This window comes from Kickxella alabastrina (genome assembly GCF_025024165.1).
Source record: "Kickxella alabastrina strain RSA 675 chromosome Unknown BX661scaffold_4, whole genome shotgun sequence".
Taxonomy (NCBI): Eukaryota; Fungi; Kickxellomycota; class Kickxellomycetes; order Kickxellales; family Kickxellaceae; genus Kickxella; species Kickxella alabastrina.
The window spans coordinates 675,686-686,634 of NW_026251475.1; the positions used below are offsets into that span (position 1 = coordinate 675,686).

The following is a 10,949-nucleotide window of genomic DNA, read 5'->3' on the forward strand; positions in this document are numbered from 1 at the left end:
TCAACGAAAGCCAGCGGGCCAGCGTAATCAAGGTGCTGTATCAGTTTGAGAACCTAGCCTTTACAAGCGCGCAGTCCAGCCAAGAGTACGTGTCAATGCTTCACGCGCGCGTGGCAGAGCTTGATCAGAAGCTAAAGATCCTGACCGGCCAAGCTATGGCCAACAACCAGGCGGCGGCGGCGGGGCTTAACCAGCAGTTTGTACAGCAGACCCCCGTGATGTCGATGATGTCGCCACCGCAACAGCCGCAGCCGCAGCCGCAGCTTGTACCACCAGTTGCAGCGCCTTCGGTTGTCGCGGCGGCGCCGGCGGCTACGCCGGTTCAGGCGCCTGGGAATACCCACATGTCCATGCAGCAGATGCGCGATGTCATTAACTTTCCGCAGAATCATACCACGCAGGACATTACCATGGCATTGCATATTATCCAGGCGCAAATGGGCCAGTCTGAAGATAAGCAGAGGCTAACCGAGGTGGTGCAGAAGATGTATGTCGAGGTGCAGAAGAGGCAGCAGCAGGCCCAGCAGCAACAGACTCAGCAACAGCAGGCCCAGCAACCGCAGCAGATGCAGCAACCGCGGCAGATGCAGCAGCCACAGCAACAGGCGCAACAGCAACAGACGCAACAGCAACAGCAACAGCAACAACAGCAACAACAGCAACAACAGCAACAACAGCAACAACAGCAACAACAGCAACAACAGCAACAACAGCAACAACAGCAACAACAGCAACAACAACAGCAGCAACAACAACAACAGGTGCAGCAGCAACAGGCTCAGCAACACCAAGCCCAACAGCAAGCCCAGCAGGCTCAGCAACAGGCTCAACAGCAGCAAGCCCAACAACAACAGCAGGTTCAACAGATCCAGCAGCAGCAACAGGTTCAACAACAGCAGCAGCAGCAGGCTCGGCAACAGATGCACGCTGTTCTACTTCAGCAACAGGCTCAACAACAGCAACAGCAACAGGCTCAGCAGCAGCAACAAATGGCGACTATGGCAGCCAACGCACAATCGATTCTTTCCATGAACAGTGCCGGCGGGTTTTCCCAAACACCACAACTCCAGCAGCTTCAGCTCCAGCAATTGCAGATGAGGCTCCAGCAACAGCAGCAGATGACACCACAAATGCAGGCCCAACTACAGCAGGCTCTTCAGCAGCAAGGCCAGAACCAGTTGGCTGCCGCCGTTGCCGCGGGTAACTATGGAGGCTCGCCACACATCCGCGCAGCCGCCGCGCCTGCACCCATGCCTATGCAGGTCCCCGTACCCATGTCCACCATTTCCATCTCAACCGGAACCGGGGCGGTTTCCCCTGAGCTGATGCAGAGATGGAGAACAGCGTTCGCAAACACAACGCGGCCCTTTTTCCACAACGGAGGCAACATACCGATCAACCTCCTGCGTGCACATGCAGTGCTTAATTTCTTTAAGGGCGGCAACGACCCGGTCAAAGAGCAGGCGGTGACCAAGATCATACAGGAAATCATGCAGTCGTGCAAGGACGAGGTTGGCCAGCCGCTGACCAAGGAGATTATTCAGACGATTCTGCAGGAGGGCGCCAGCGGCCTGACAGTACCCGATCAGCAGCAGCAGCATTCTATGGTGGGTTTGGGAGCCAGTATGACGCCGACGATGAATAATGCCGCCCGGCCGCAGGCCATTGCACAGCAGGCAGGCATGCAGGGCATTATCTCGTCGCCGGCCATGTCTATGGGCACGGTGAACATCAACCAGAGCCAGAATCAGAGCCAGCAACAGCAACAGCAACAACAGCAGTCTGCAGGATTGAGTGCCAATATACCGATGAACGTGGCAGCCACTGCCCTGCTGACAACTTCGGCCTCCGTAGCCATGGCCGCCACTGCCGCCGCCGGCTCGGGTGCATCGCCAACCTCTGCCGCTGCACTTATCTCTGCCGCTGCATCTGTTACATCTTCCGGCTTGTCCGTAGGGAAGAAGCAGACTGCAGGAAAGACCACAGCATCAGTAGCCGGTGCCAAGTTGAAAAAGAAGTCACAGTCACCACGGACTAACGCCAAGTCGCGCAAGGCAGCATCTCCAAAAGTTGTAGCTGCTGTTGCTATCGCTGGCACACAGCCCGTGGCTGCGAATCCGGCCACTATCGCATTAGCAACGATGCCGGCCATCAAAGAGACTATTTCAGAAGACGCCACCACGTCTGCGCCTGGCCTCCAACGTGCAGACTCGATTTCCACAGAGGTCGCGACCAAGATCGTCGAAAACATCATTACCGCGATAGATGCCGATGCAATAAGAGGGCGGCCGCGCCTTGATCTCAGCGAGGCCGACAAGCAGATCGTTCGCAACCACCTCCCCCTAGTCAGCCAGCTCCTTGAGGCCAACATGAAGCTGCTGCCTGCGATATTCATACGCACAAAGAGCCAAGATTCCGTGCAGAAGATTTACTCTATCAACGTCATGGTCACTGAGCAGCGGCGACTGGTCGCCGAGAACCAGTATATTGTTGCGCCCAACCATATGGTTAACTTTTCCGAGGTGCTGCGCAAGTTCTTAACTGTTGCCAAGGAGTGGGGCAACATGCATCAGCATGAGTTGGCGGAGCAGAATGCTGCTAGTGCACAGCAGCAGTATCAGCAGAATCGGTTCCAACAACAACAGCAGCAGCAGCAGCAGCAGGCGGCGGGTGCTCGGCTGTTGGCTTCCACTGGCGAGGTCGCGGCCAAGATTGAGCAGGAGACTCTGATGACGAACATGCATCCAGGCGCATTGACTGCCGATCCGTCGTTCGATAACTTCCAAAAGGCTGTCAAGCATCCGATGGAGCTGGGCAGTCTCAAACTGCCGGCAGCCAAAAAGCGTGCAATGGGCAAGCTCGGCAGCTTTGACAACGCGCAGGCAGCAGCGGCAGCTCAAGCGGTGTTGCCACAATCAGCGTCCTATATGGGCGGGAACATCCAGCAGTCAACTGTTCCGTTTGTTCCAGCACCAATGATGCTGCCACCTGATATGAACCGTGCTGATTTTGACAAGCTACCGTTGGAGACGCAAACGCAGATCCTGAAAGAGCAGCAATCGTCGATTATTAGACAAAACTCGTTCGGAATGGGCGCGCCGTATACACAGCAGCAGCAGCAGCAGCAGCAGCAGCAGCAAACGTTGTTGTCATCTTCGGGGTTCACTCAAGGGACTAACCCGTTGCTGGTGGCGGCTGCGCAGAGCGCTTACACGTCAGAGGCTATTTTGCAGACTGCGGATGAACAACGGCTGCTGGCTTTGGAGAAGGACAAGTGGAATCAGCCGTTGGAGTACCTGATGTGCGTGTTGGACAAGGTCACACAGGGCGCGGAGAAGGCTGGGATTGAACCATCGCCTATGCTGCAACAGGCGTTTTGGCCGTTGGCTCGCAAAACGGTGTCGGGTAGATTTGGAGTAGTTGCTTCTGACGCGGTTCTTTGAGGAGAAAAATATATATATGGAAGCAATGTCATTTATTCATTTATAATTAATTCTAATTAAGATTACTTAAGCCTCGAATCTTTAATGCCAAGGCTTTTGCCAAGAACTGCTGCTGGGCAAGTTTGCGTACCTGTCGCATATACACGCTCAGCGATACCCTTCCATCATTCAAACCCTTTCCGAGCAAGTACAGTGTATCATCAATAGCAGCAATTTCCGCGGCCAAATCAAACAACTGCTCCATCACGCCAACGCCTCTAAACACCCCGGCGACATCCACAACTTTGGAATCCTCCGGAAACTCTCTCTTTTTCGCACCCAACTCAGCCAACTTGCTCTCCAAAACAGAAATATTCGCGGTCAGTTGTTTTTGAGATCCCATCAGTTGTTTACGTTCCTCGGAGATGACGCCAGCGCCGGAGTTTAGGTTGGCGGATTGGTCGAGGAGTTCGCGGTTAACGCGGGTATGGATTTCGCGCGATTTGTTAATTGCCGAAGATACCCGGTCGTAGATAGCTAGTTGGTAGCCTACGAGGCGTTTCACGGGGTCGTCCACAGGGGAGGAGTCTAGGAGAGAAGAAACTGGTGGTGGCAGTGGCAATTGTTTCCTTTGCTTCTGATATTGCTGCAAAGTGTCAGGTGATATTGTTGAGTCCATGGTCGTTGCTGCTGCTGTAGCTGCTGTAGCTGCAGGCGGGTCATTGAGTTCCAGGTTGGCATCATCCGAGTGGTCCGAGTCTGCATCTGACCAGCGGTTCGACTGTCCGCTCGACGACTCATTATCGGACACTGGCAGCTGCATCCTAGCAGCAATCACAGCAGCAGCTAGCGCAGCCACACTACCGGCATGGTCTGGGCCCAGGTATGCTGCCGATACCGGCGCGGACGCCATGGATGTCGGGGACGCGGCCGTGGGATTGCTGGCATCAAAAGTGGTCTTTCCAGGCGTGTTGGGTGCTGATTTCGGGTTCGTAGTGGGGACGGGAGGACGTCCGGCAACTGGGTTAAACGAATACGTTTGTCCTGAAATTGGTGATGACAACCCCGCCGGGAAATTGCCGGCCAGTGTTTGCTGCGGTACTGCTGCTGGTGGTGGCGGTGTTAATGTTGGTGGTTTTGGCGAGGCAGACAAATTTACTGGGGCATGGGTTTGTAAAATCGATGAGTTCATGGGAACCGTAACAGACGCCAACTCAGTTTCCAAAGCACTCATAGGACGCTTATTACTCAGCATCTGCTGCTGCATTATCTGCTGCTTAGCGTACATCCCAACATTCTGCGGCAACACAGGCATAGACACAGCACCAGCGTGTTGCTGTTGCTGTTGCTGCTGTTGCTGTTGCTGTTGCTGCTGTTGCTGTTGCTGCTGTTGCTGTTGCTGCTGTTGCTGTTGCTGCTGTTGCTGTTGCTGCTGTTGCTGTTGCTGCTGTTGCTGTTGCTGCTGTTGCTGTTGCTGCTGTTGCTGTTGCTGCTGTTGCTGTTGCTGCTGTTGCTGTTGCTGTGGTTGCTGACCCGTTGCTGCGCCAACCCTCTGACCAACAAATCCAGGATTAATAGCAGCGGCTAAATACCCAGGCGGGCGACTATAAACCGGCGGTTCAACGGAAAACACAGAAATAAGGCTGGCGAAAAGCTCGAGCAAAGTCGAGCCTTCCTCTGTCGACCATGCGGCCAAATACGGATGATAAATGCGACCGCGTTCATCCACGTGTTTGCTGACCTTCACAACCATCGTGTGCGTTGGCGTGACGTACGCCATGGGTGGTTGGGAGGGGAATTGGCGCGGAAACCAGAATACCATTGGAATGTTGAAAGTCGCTCCATTGAATACCATCGGAAGGGTGCCGTGGAGACAGAGGAGCGCTTGGATGGTTTTGTCCGCGGACATGTGCTCGGCTATCTTGGGCTTCAATGACCGGTATTGGCTTATTGCTTCATCGACGAGAGCGTATACTTTGTCCGAATCGTCAAACTATTTCAAAGAATAATTGCAAAAGAACCAATTGCAAGAAATAAAAGGGTGTATTTTTTTGTTTAGTTAGGAAGAGGGTTTGGAGATAATAGGGGGGGGGTTTGCATTGGTTATAGAAAAAAGGTCAAAGTTTATTTGCAAGCCTTTCTTACCCTGCGGGCCGTGTTGTCCCGGAGCCACTGCCGTGTAACGTCCAAACTCATTTGTCAAAATGGGTATAAAAATATATCTGTGAGGGTGTTATTTTGTAATTCGATGAGACAAAAGAAAAAAGGTTAATTGGAATTGGAATTGGAATTGGAATTGGAATTGGAATTGAAAATAATAAGAGAAAAAGAAAAGGGGGGCTTTCTATATGATTCTATTTTCTTTTTCTTCTTTTTTCCACAACCCACCAACAGTCAGGAATTTTGCTTAGCCAACAGTAAAATAAAAAATGAAAAATAAAAATAAAATAAAATAAAATAAAAATCAAGGCAGGTGACGTTTTTTTTTATTGGGTTTTTTTATTCTTTTTGGGGATTCCTGCTTGGATTGTTGGCCATCAGCTAGATAAAATCCAAAAAATCCAAAAAAAAACATTCATTTTGCGATCGCGTTTGTTATATTTTTTGTTTAATTTTTTTTCCCACCCTTCTTATTTCCTTTATTTTAACTTTAATTTTTATTTACACATATAAGCTTTACCAAACAATCAACTAAGAAAGAAAAAGAATGAGTAGCTATGAAGAAGAACGCGAAAAACAAATCCGCGAAAACGCCGAGTTTCTTGCCAGTCTCGGTATCCAACCACCAGTCGCTCACCAGCCATCAGCTCCTAAACGCCTAAACAGAAAGCTCAGCACAGAAGAGGGCGACTACCTCCCCCACCGTGAACCCAGCCAACGCGTGCGCAAACAACCATTATCCTACAACGACGACTACCCATCATACCTTCTGCCAAGCAAAAAAACCAAGGGCAAAAGTAACAACACTGCAGCTTTGCGCAGGGCCAATCCCGGAAGACGCGTAATACACGGGCGGGTCTACGATCCTACGCTCGGAGTTACCTGCCATCAATGCAGGCAAAAAACAACAGATCCAAAGATCCGCTGCGGCAACCAAGGATGCACCATGGCGTTGGACCATAGGTGCCTATTGGTCAGATATAATGAGGACGCTGTGGAGATTCTAAACACCGGGGAGATGTGGGAGTGTCCGAGATGCCGCGGTGTTTGTAATTGCTCGTTTTGTATGCGCAAGCGTAATCGGTTGCCGACCGGCCAGCTGGCGACGTTTATTAAGGTCAATGGCGAGGAAGAGGCGAAAAAAATAGTCGGCGGCGAGCTTTCTCCGCTGGTGGTGTTCCCGGAACCCCGCAAAGGGAGAAAAAACAAAAGGTGGCAGGCTGATGAATCCGACGACGACCAGGAGCAGGAGGGTGGGTTGATGGCTGGGACCAAAGTGCAGCGGAGGACGGGTGTTAAAAGGTATGCGACGAGGCAGAGTGGCGGCGATGCTCGCAGGAGGATTGCTGAAATGGCGGGGTTTGATTCAGACAGCAGCACTGCCGCCCAGGACACGGATGAGGACGAGGATGAGGACGAGGACGAGGACGTCGGTGGCCGTTACCATGGCCGCGAGTGGGCCGGCTGGGAGGCTATCCCGGCCGAAATCAACTGCATTGTTCTTATCTAACAAATAGACACACGCATACATGCATATAATCAACAAACAAGCAAATAAATAAAAACCTAGTACTCCGGCAACTTTAGGCTCTGGTGCAGCTGTGGAGAAGGCAACAGTTGCAGCAACAGCGGAGACTGCGTTTCTGGCAGTGGTAGTGGTGGCAGCGAGTCCTTGCTGGACCGCGAGTCTTGGCTGGACCGCGAGCCCTTGCTGGGCCGCGAGCCCTTGCTGGGCTGCGAGGCATTGCTGGGCTTTTCCTCGGCCCTCTCCTCGTCCTCCTGCTGCCGTGCTTCCTGGCCAGCCTGTCCGATCCACGCCAAAAGATCCACGCCGGCCCTCCGCGGCCACCAGACCATGCGGAAATACCACGGAATCAGTCCAGCAGCGGTGGTCAGCAAGCCGAGCAACGGCGACAAGTAAAAGGCATACGGCTGCTGCCTGGCCTCCTCCGCTTTGGACGGCGGCACAAAGGGGAACACAGTGATGTACAGGCAGAAGAGCACAAACAGCGCATTGAACAGGTGCACGGAGCGGAACGACCTCCCCGGATGTCGCGGCGCAGTGAACCTCAAGACGAAGGCGCCAAGGGCCGCTAGGCCGTAGAACAGCCAGGTACTCCATTGGACGAAATCCACCAAAAGATCGAACACTTGGCCGGGCGGGGGCGCCAGGAGGTAGAGCAGGGTGAGGGCGTACGTGGCCGCGAGCGCATTGACGGGCGTGCCGAGCCTGCGGTGGTTCCCGCATAGCATCCACCGGCGCGCGCCAGGCACAAAGCCCACTTGGGTGACGGAGTCTAGAAGCCTGGCGATCCCGTAGGTCTGCGAGCATATGGCGCCGAGCACAGATAGGCCAATGGCCGCCGGGAGCACCGTGCGGCCGACCAGGGGCCCGAATACCCTGGAGGTGAACTCCGCGGCGAGAATTTCCCCCGACCCCACGGCGACGTCCATCGGCACAACGATGAAAAACGAGAGATTCGCCAGCACATACAGGATGCCCACAAGGGTGACAGACCCACCGATGGCCCAGGGGAGGTTGCGTTCGGGGCGGCGCAGCTCCCCCAGCGAGTACACTAGGTTGGTGAACCCGTCGTATGCCCAGAACACCTTGGTCAATGCCCCCGAGTACGCGTGCACGTCGCCGGATGTGCCCGCAAAGGCCGCCCGCCAGACGCCCTGCCCCCCGACCACGCCCCGCACACTGCCGGCGGCCGCAGCCACGCCACCGCCGACAATGCACATCAGCACGGCGATTTTCAGCGCCGTCAGCAGGTTGATCAGCCTCAAGGCCCATTTGGCCGAGCCCATATTAAGCGCCGTGACCGCGCTAATGCACAGCAGCCCCATGGCGCGTGCCCGCCACCCGGACTCGTCCTTAACTCCCGCGGCGTACAGCCAGTATTTGCCGACCACCGGGCCATTGGCCGCAATGGCGCCTGGCCGGATACACACGCACATGGACCAGGCGAACAGGTACGAGAGCAACGCGTGGGGTCGCGGGAATGCATGCGCGAGGAACCGCATGGTGCCGCCGTTTTGCCGGTACATCAGCCCGAGCTCGATGAATGCCGAGGCGCCGCCGAGGGAGATGATGCAGCCGAGGGACCAGAGAACGAGGGACATGCCTGGCGAGCCGACGAGCCGCAGGATGGACGCTGGCGTGGAGAAGATCCCAGAGCCGATCATCAGGCTGACGCCCATGGCGCCCGCCGAGACGATGCCGATGTTCTTTGGACTGGACATGCGGGTTTTAGTCTTTTTTATTGCCAGTGGACAGTGCGTCGATATAGCGAAGGGGTTTGAAGAGCTGGCAGATTCGATGTCTGTGCGGGAGGAAGCAAAAGAAGAGAAAGACTGGCTCTGGCTCTGGCTCTGGCTCTGCGGCGTTGGCGATAGATAGGCCGCATGCCGCCGCGGGTAGCTTTTGCTACACATCTATACAACATATACATGCCCTGGCCTGGCTGGACGGCCTGGCTGGACGGCCCGGCCGATACTCAATATTCAATTTAATATGGCCAGGGCGAGGCCCCCATCCAGGCCAGTCCAGTCTAACTAAAAAGCAAAAGCAAAGCCCATTTCTTTTTCCTTTCTCAGCACACCTCGGCGAAGCCCCAGCGGCTACGGTCAGCCACGTTCGCGCGGGCATCCTCCGCCGCCTGCCCATCCAGATCCCACATCCTCACAACACCATCGTCCGCACACGACGCCAGCTGCGTAATCTGCGGATGCCAAGCAACGCACCCGGCGTCCCTCTGGTGCCCCCTCAGCACCGCCCTGCGCCTCGACGAGTTGCCGCCAGCGCCGTCCAGCTCCCAAACAACCACGGCGCCATTCGCCGACCCGGCACCGACATATCTGCCGCAGCCGCTGGCCGCGGCCCCGGCGCCGAACCCGCGGCACTCGAACTCGGGGGCGCGCAGCTCGGCCACCATTGCGGAGCCAATCCGCTGGGCGTTATGCACGTGCACGCGCCCGTCGTTGCACGGCGCGAACAGCCGCGTGCCCGATGGGTCGAGCGCGAGCGACGCGAGGCCGCGCGCGGTTTCCGCCGACGACTCGGCCAATGGCCGTGCGGCGTGCGGGCGGGCGCCGCGCACCATGCGGATATCCCAGAGCCGCACGGCGGCCGACGCGGCGCTGGCCGAGGCCAGCAGGTGGTCGCGGTGGCGGAGGAACCGCAGCCCCGTGACGCTGCCCGCGGCACCCGAGCGCTGCGGCCTGTGCAGTGGCAGCAGCGCGCCGGGCGCATGCGCCTGCAGAATCGACGCCACCGGGCGGTGGACATGGGTGCCGCCGGCCGCCAATGTGCGATTGCACCGCAGGTCCCAGAGCAGCACGGCGCCGTCGCGCGCGCCAGACGCGAAGCACTGCGGCTGCAGCCAGTCGACCGCACGCACGGTTTTGGTGTGGCCGCGGAATTCGGCGCAGAGCGTTGCGCGCTCGGCGTCCCACAGGCGGCAGGTGTCGTCGGCTGCGGCCGTCAGCAGGGAGCGGCCGTCGGGGTTCCAGGCGCCGTCGAATACCGCGTGGTCGTGTGCCCGCCACCTGCGCAGGATCGCCATGGCGACGTTGCGCGTGGTGTCGAAGAGGCTCAGGCTGCCGCCCTCGTCGACCACCGCCAGCCGACTGCCCGACGGGTTGTACCGGCACGCCAAGGGCAGCTGCCGTCCGGCGCTAGCGCCGCCGCTGAGGTCGCCGTTGTCTGTGTGGAATTGCCGGTCGCTGGCGGATACCAGCGCCCCGAGCTGTCCGATCACCGAGATGCCGCGCGGGTCCACATGCGTGTGCTGCCGCCGGCGCATAGCCGCGTGCAGCGGGACCGGCGTGAAATAGGACGCTGCGTGCTGCATCTGTGATTTTTTCAATGATCCCGATGGTGCCGGTGCCGGCGCCTGTGCGCCTGTGCTGCTGGTGGCTGGCCGCTTGCTGGCCGCTTGTGCCTCGCTGATGCTGTTCTCTGCTGCCCGCCGCTTGCTGCGCCGCTGCTGCGCTGCCTGCAGGGAGGCGAAAAGCGTTGGTTGCCGCGTAATGCTGCCGCTGCTGCTCCTCCTGCTATTGCCAGTATTGTTTCTGCTGCTGCTGCTGCTGCCGCTGCTGCTCGACGCCGTGTTGTTTGTGCGCAGTGTTATGTCATTGAGCGCCATTTCCCCTGTTCTATCTTGTAAGCTTTTGGTTTTATTTGGTTTTATTTCGAATTGGTGGATTCGGATTTGAATCAAAAAAAGCGTATTGGAAGACGAATGGCTGGGATAAAATAAAAATAAAAAAGTTAAAAGTTAAAAGTTAAAACTAAAAACCAAAAACCAAAAACTGAAAACTGAAAACTGAAAACTGAAAACTGAAAACTGAAAACTGAAAACT

At 56.2% G+C, this 10,949-nt stretch overlaps 7 protein-coding genes across 7 annotated transcripts; 3 read left to right on the forward strand and 4 right to left on the reverse strand.

The window, feature by feature from the left end:
* The first annotated feature begins 626 nt into the window (after positions 1-626).
* Positions 627-3,467, forward strand: BX661DRAFT_178462 (uncharacterized protein). Its single transcript, XM_051534923.1, has one exon. It carries the CDS (start codon positions 921-923, stop codon positions 3,441-3,443), a length of 2,523 nt encoding a protein of 840 aa, XP_051393861.1. The 5' UTR covers positions 627-920; the 3' UTR covers positions 3,444-3,467.
* BX661DRAFT_178463 (Vps23 core domain-containing protein) lies at positions 3,468-4,780 on the reverse strand (the record flags this gene model as incomplete). The annotated part of the gene is made up of 1 exon (XM_051534924.1): positions 3,468-4,780. A coding segment is annotated over exon 1 (1,238 nt), but the record flags the coding sequence as incomplete, so codon positions are not given.
* Positions 4,781-5,019: 239 nt separating this feature from the next.
* On the reverse strand, positions 5,020-5,415 carry BX661DRAFT_131400 (ubiquitin E2 variant; the record flags this gene model as incomplete). The annotated part of the gene is made up of 1 exon (XM_051532565.1): positions 5,020-5,415. A coding segment is annotated over one exon (396 nt), but the record flags the coding sequence as incomplete, so codon positions are not given.
* A 597-nt stretch (positions 5,416-6,012) lies between these two features.
* BX661DRAFT_75785 (zinc-finger domain of monoamine-oxidase A repressor R1-domain-containing protein) lies at positions 6,013-7,128 on the forward strand. The gene has a single exon (XM_051539464.1). The coding sequence runs from the start codon at positions 6,130-6,132 to the stop codon at positions 7,090-7,092; it is 963 nt and encodes a 320-aa protein (XP_051393864.1). The 5' UTR covers positions 6,013-6,129; the 3' UTR covers positions 7,093-7,128.
* Positions 7,129-7,400: 272 nt separating this feature from the next.
* BX661DRAFT_137884 (amino acid/polyamine transporter I) lies at positions 7,401-8,816 on the reverse strand (the record flags this gene model as incomplete). Its single annotated transcript, XM_051532706.1, has 1 exon — positions 7,401-8,816. A coding segment is annotated over one exon (1,416 nt), but the record flags the coding sequence as incomplete, so codon positions are not given.
* Positions 8,817-8,942: 126 nt separating this feature from the next.
* Positions 8,943-9,783, reverse strand: BX661DRAFT_178467 (uncharacterized protein). The gene has a single exon (XM_051534925.1). The coding sequence runs from the start codon at positions 9,686-9,688 to the stop codon at positions 9,179-9,181; it is 510 nt and encodes a 169-aa protein (XP_051393866.1). The 5' UTR covers positions 9,689-9,783; the 3' UTR covers positions 8,943-9,178.
* On the forward strand, positions 9,689-10,923 carry BX661DRAFT_178468 (uncharacterized protein). The gene has a single exon (XM_051534926.1). It carries the CDS (start codon positions 9,836-9,838, stop codon positions 10,442-10,444), a length of 609 nt encoding a protein of 202 aa, XP_051393867.1. The 5' UTR covers positions 9,689-9,835; the 3' UTR covers positions 10,445-10,923.
* The last annotated feature ends 26 nt before the right edge of the window (positions 10,924-10,949 follow it).

Bases quoted from the DNA above. Each gene is read 5' to 3' on its own strand.
- BX661DRAFT_178462 (XM_051534923.1), top strand. From the start codon at position 921: ATGCACGCTGTTCTACTTCAGCAACAGGCTCAACAACAGCAACAGCAA.
- BX661DRAFT_75785 (XM_051539464.1), top strand. From the start codon at position 6,130: ATGAGTAGCTATGAAGAAGAACGCGAAAAACAAATCCGCGAAAACGCC.
- BX661DRAFT_178467 (XM_051534925.1), bottom strand. From the start codon at position 9,688: ATGGTGCGCGGCGCCCGCCCGCACGCCGCACGGCCATTGGCCGAGTCG.
- BX661DRAFT_178468 (XM_051534926.1), top strand. From the start codon at position 9,836: ATGCGCCTGCAGAATCGACGCCACCGGGCGGTGGACATGGGTGCCGCC.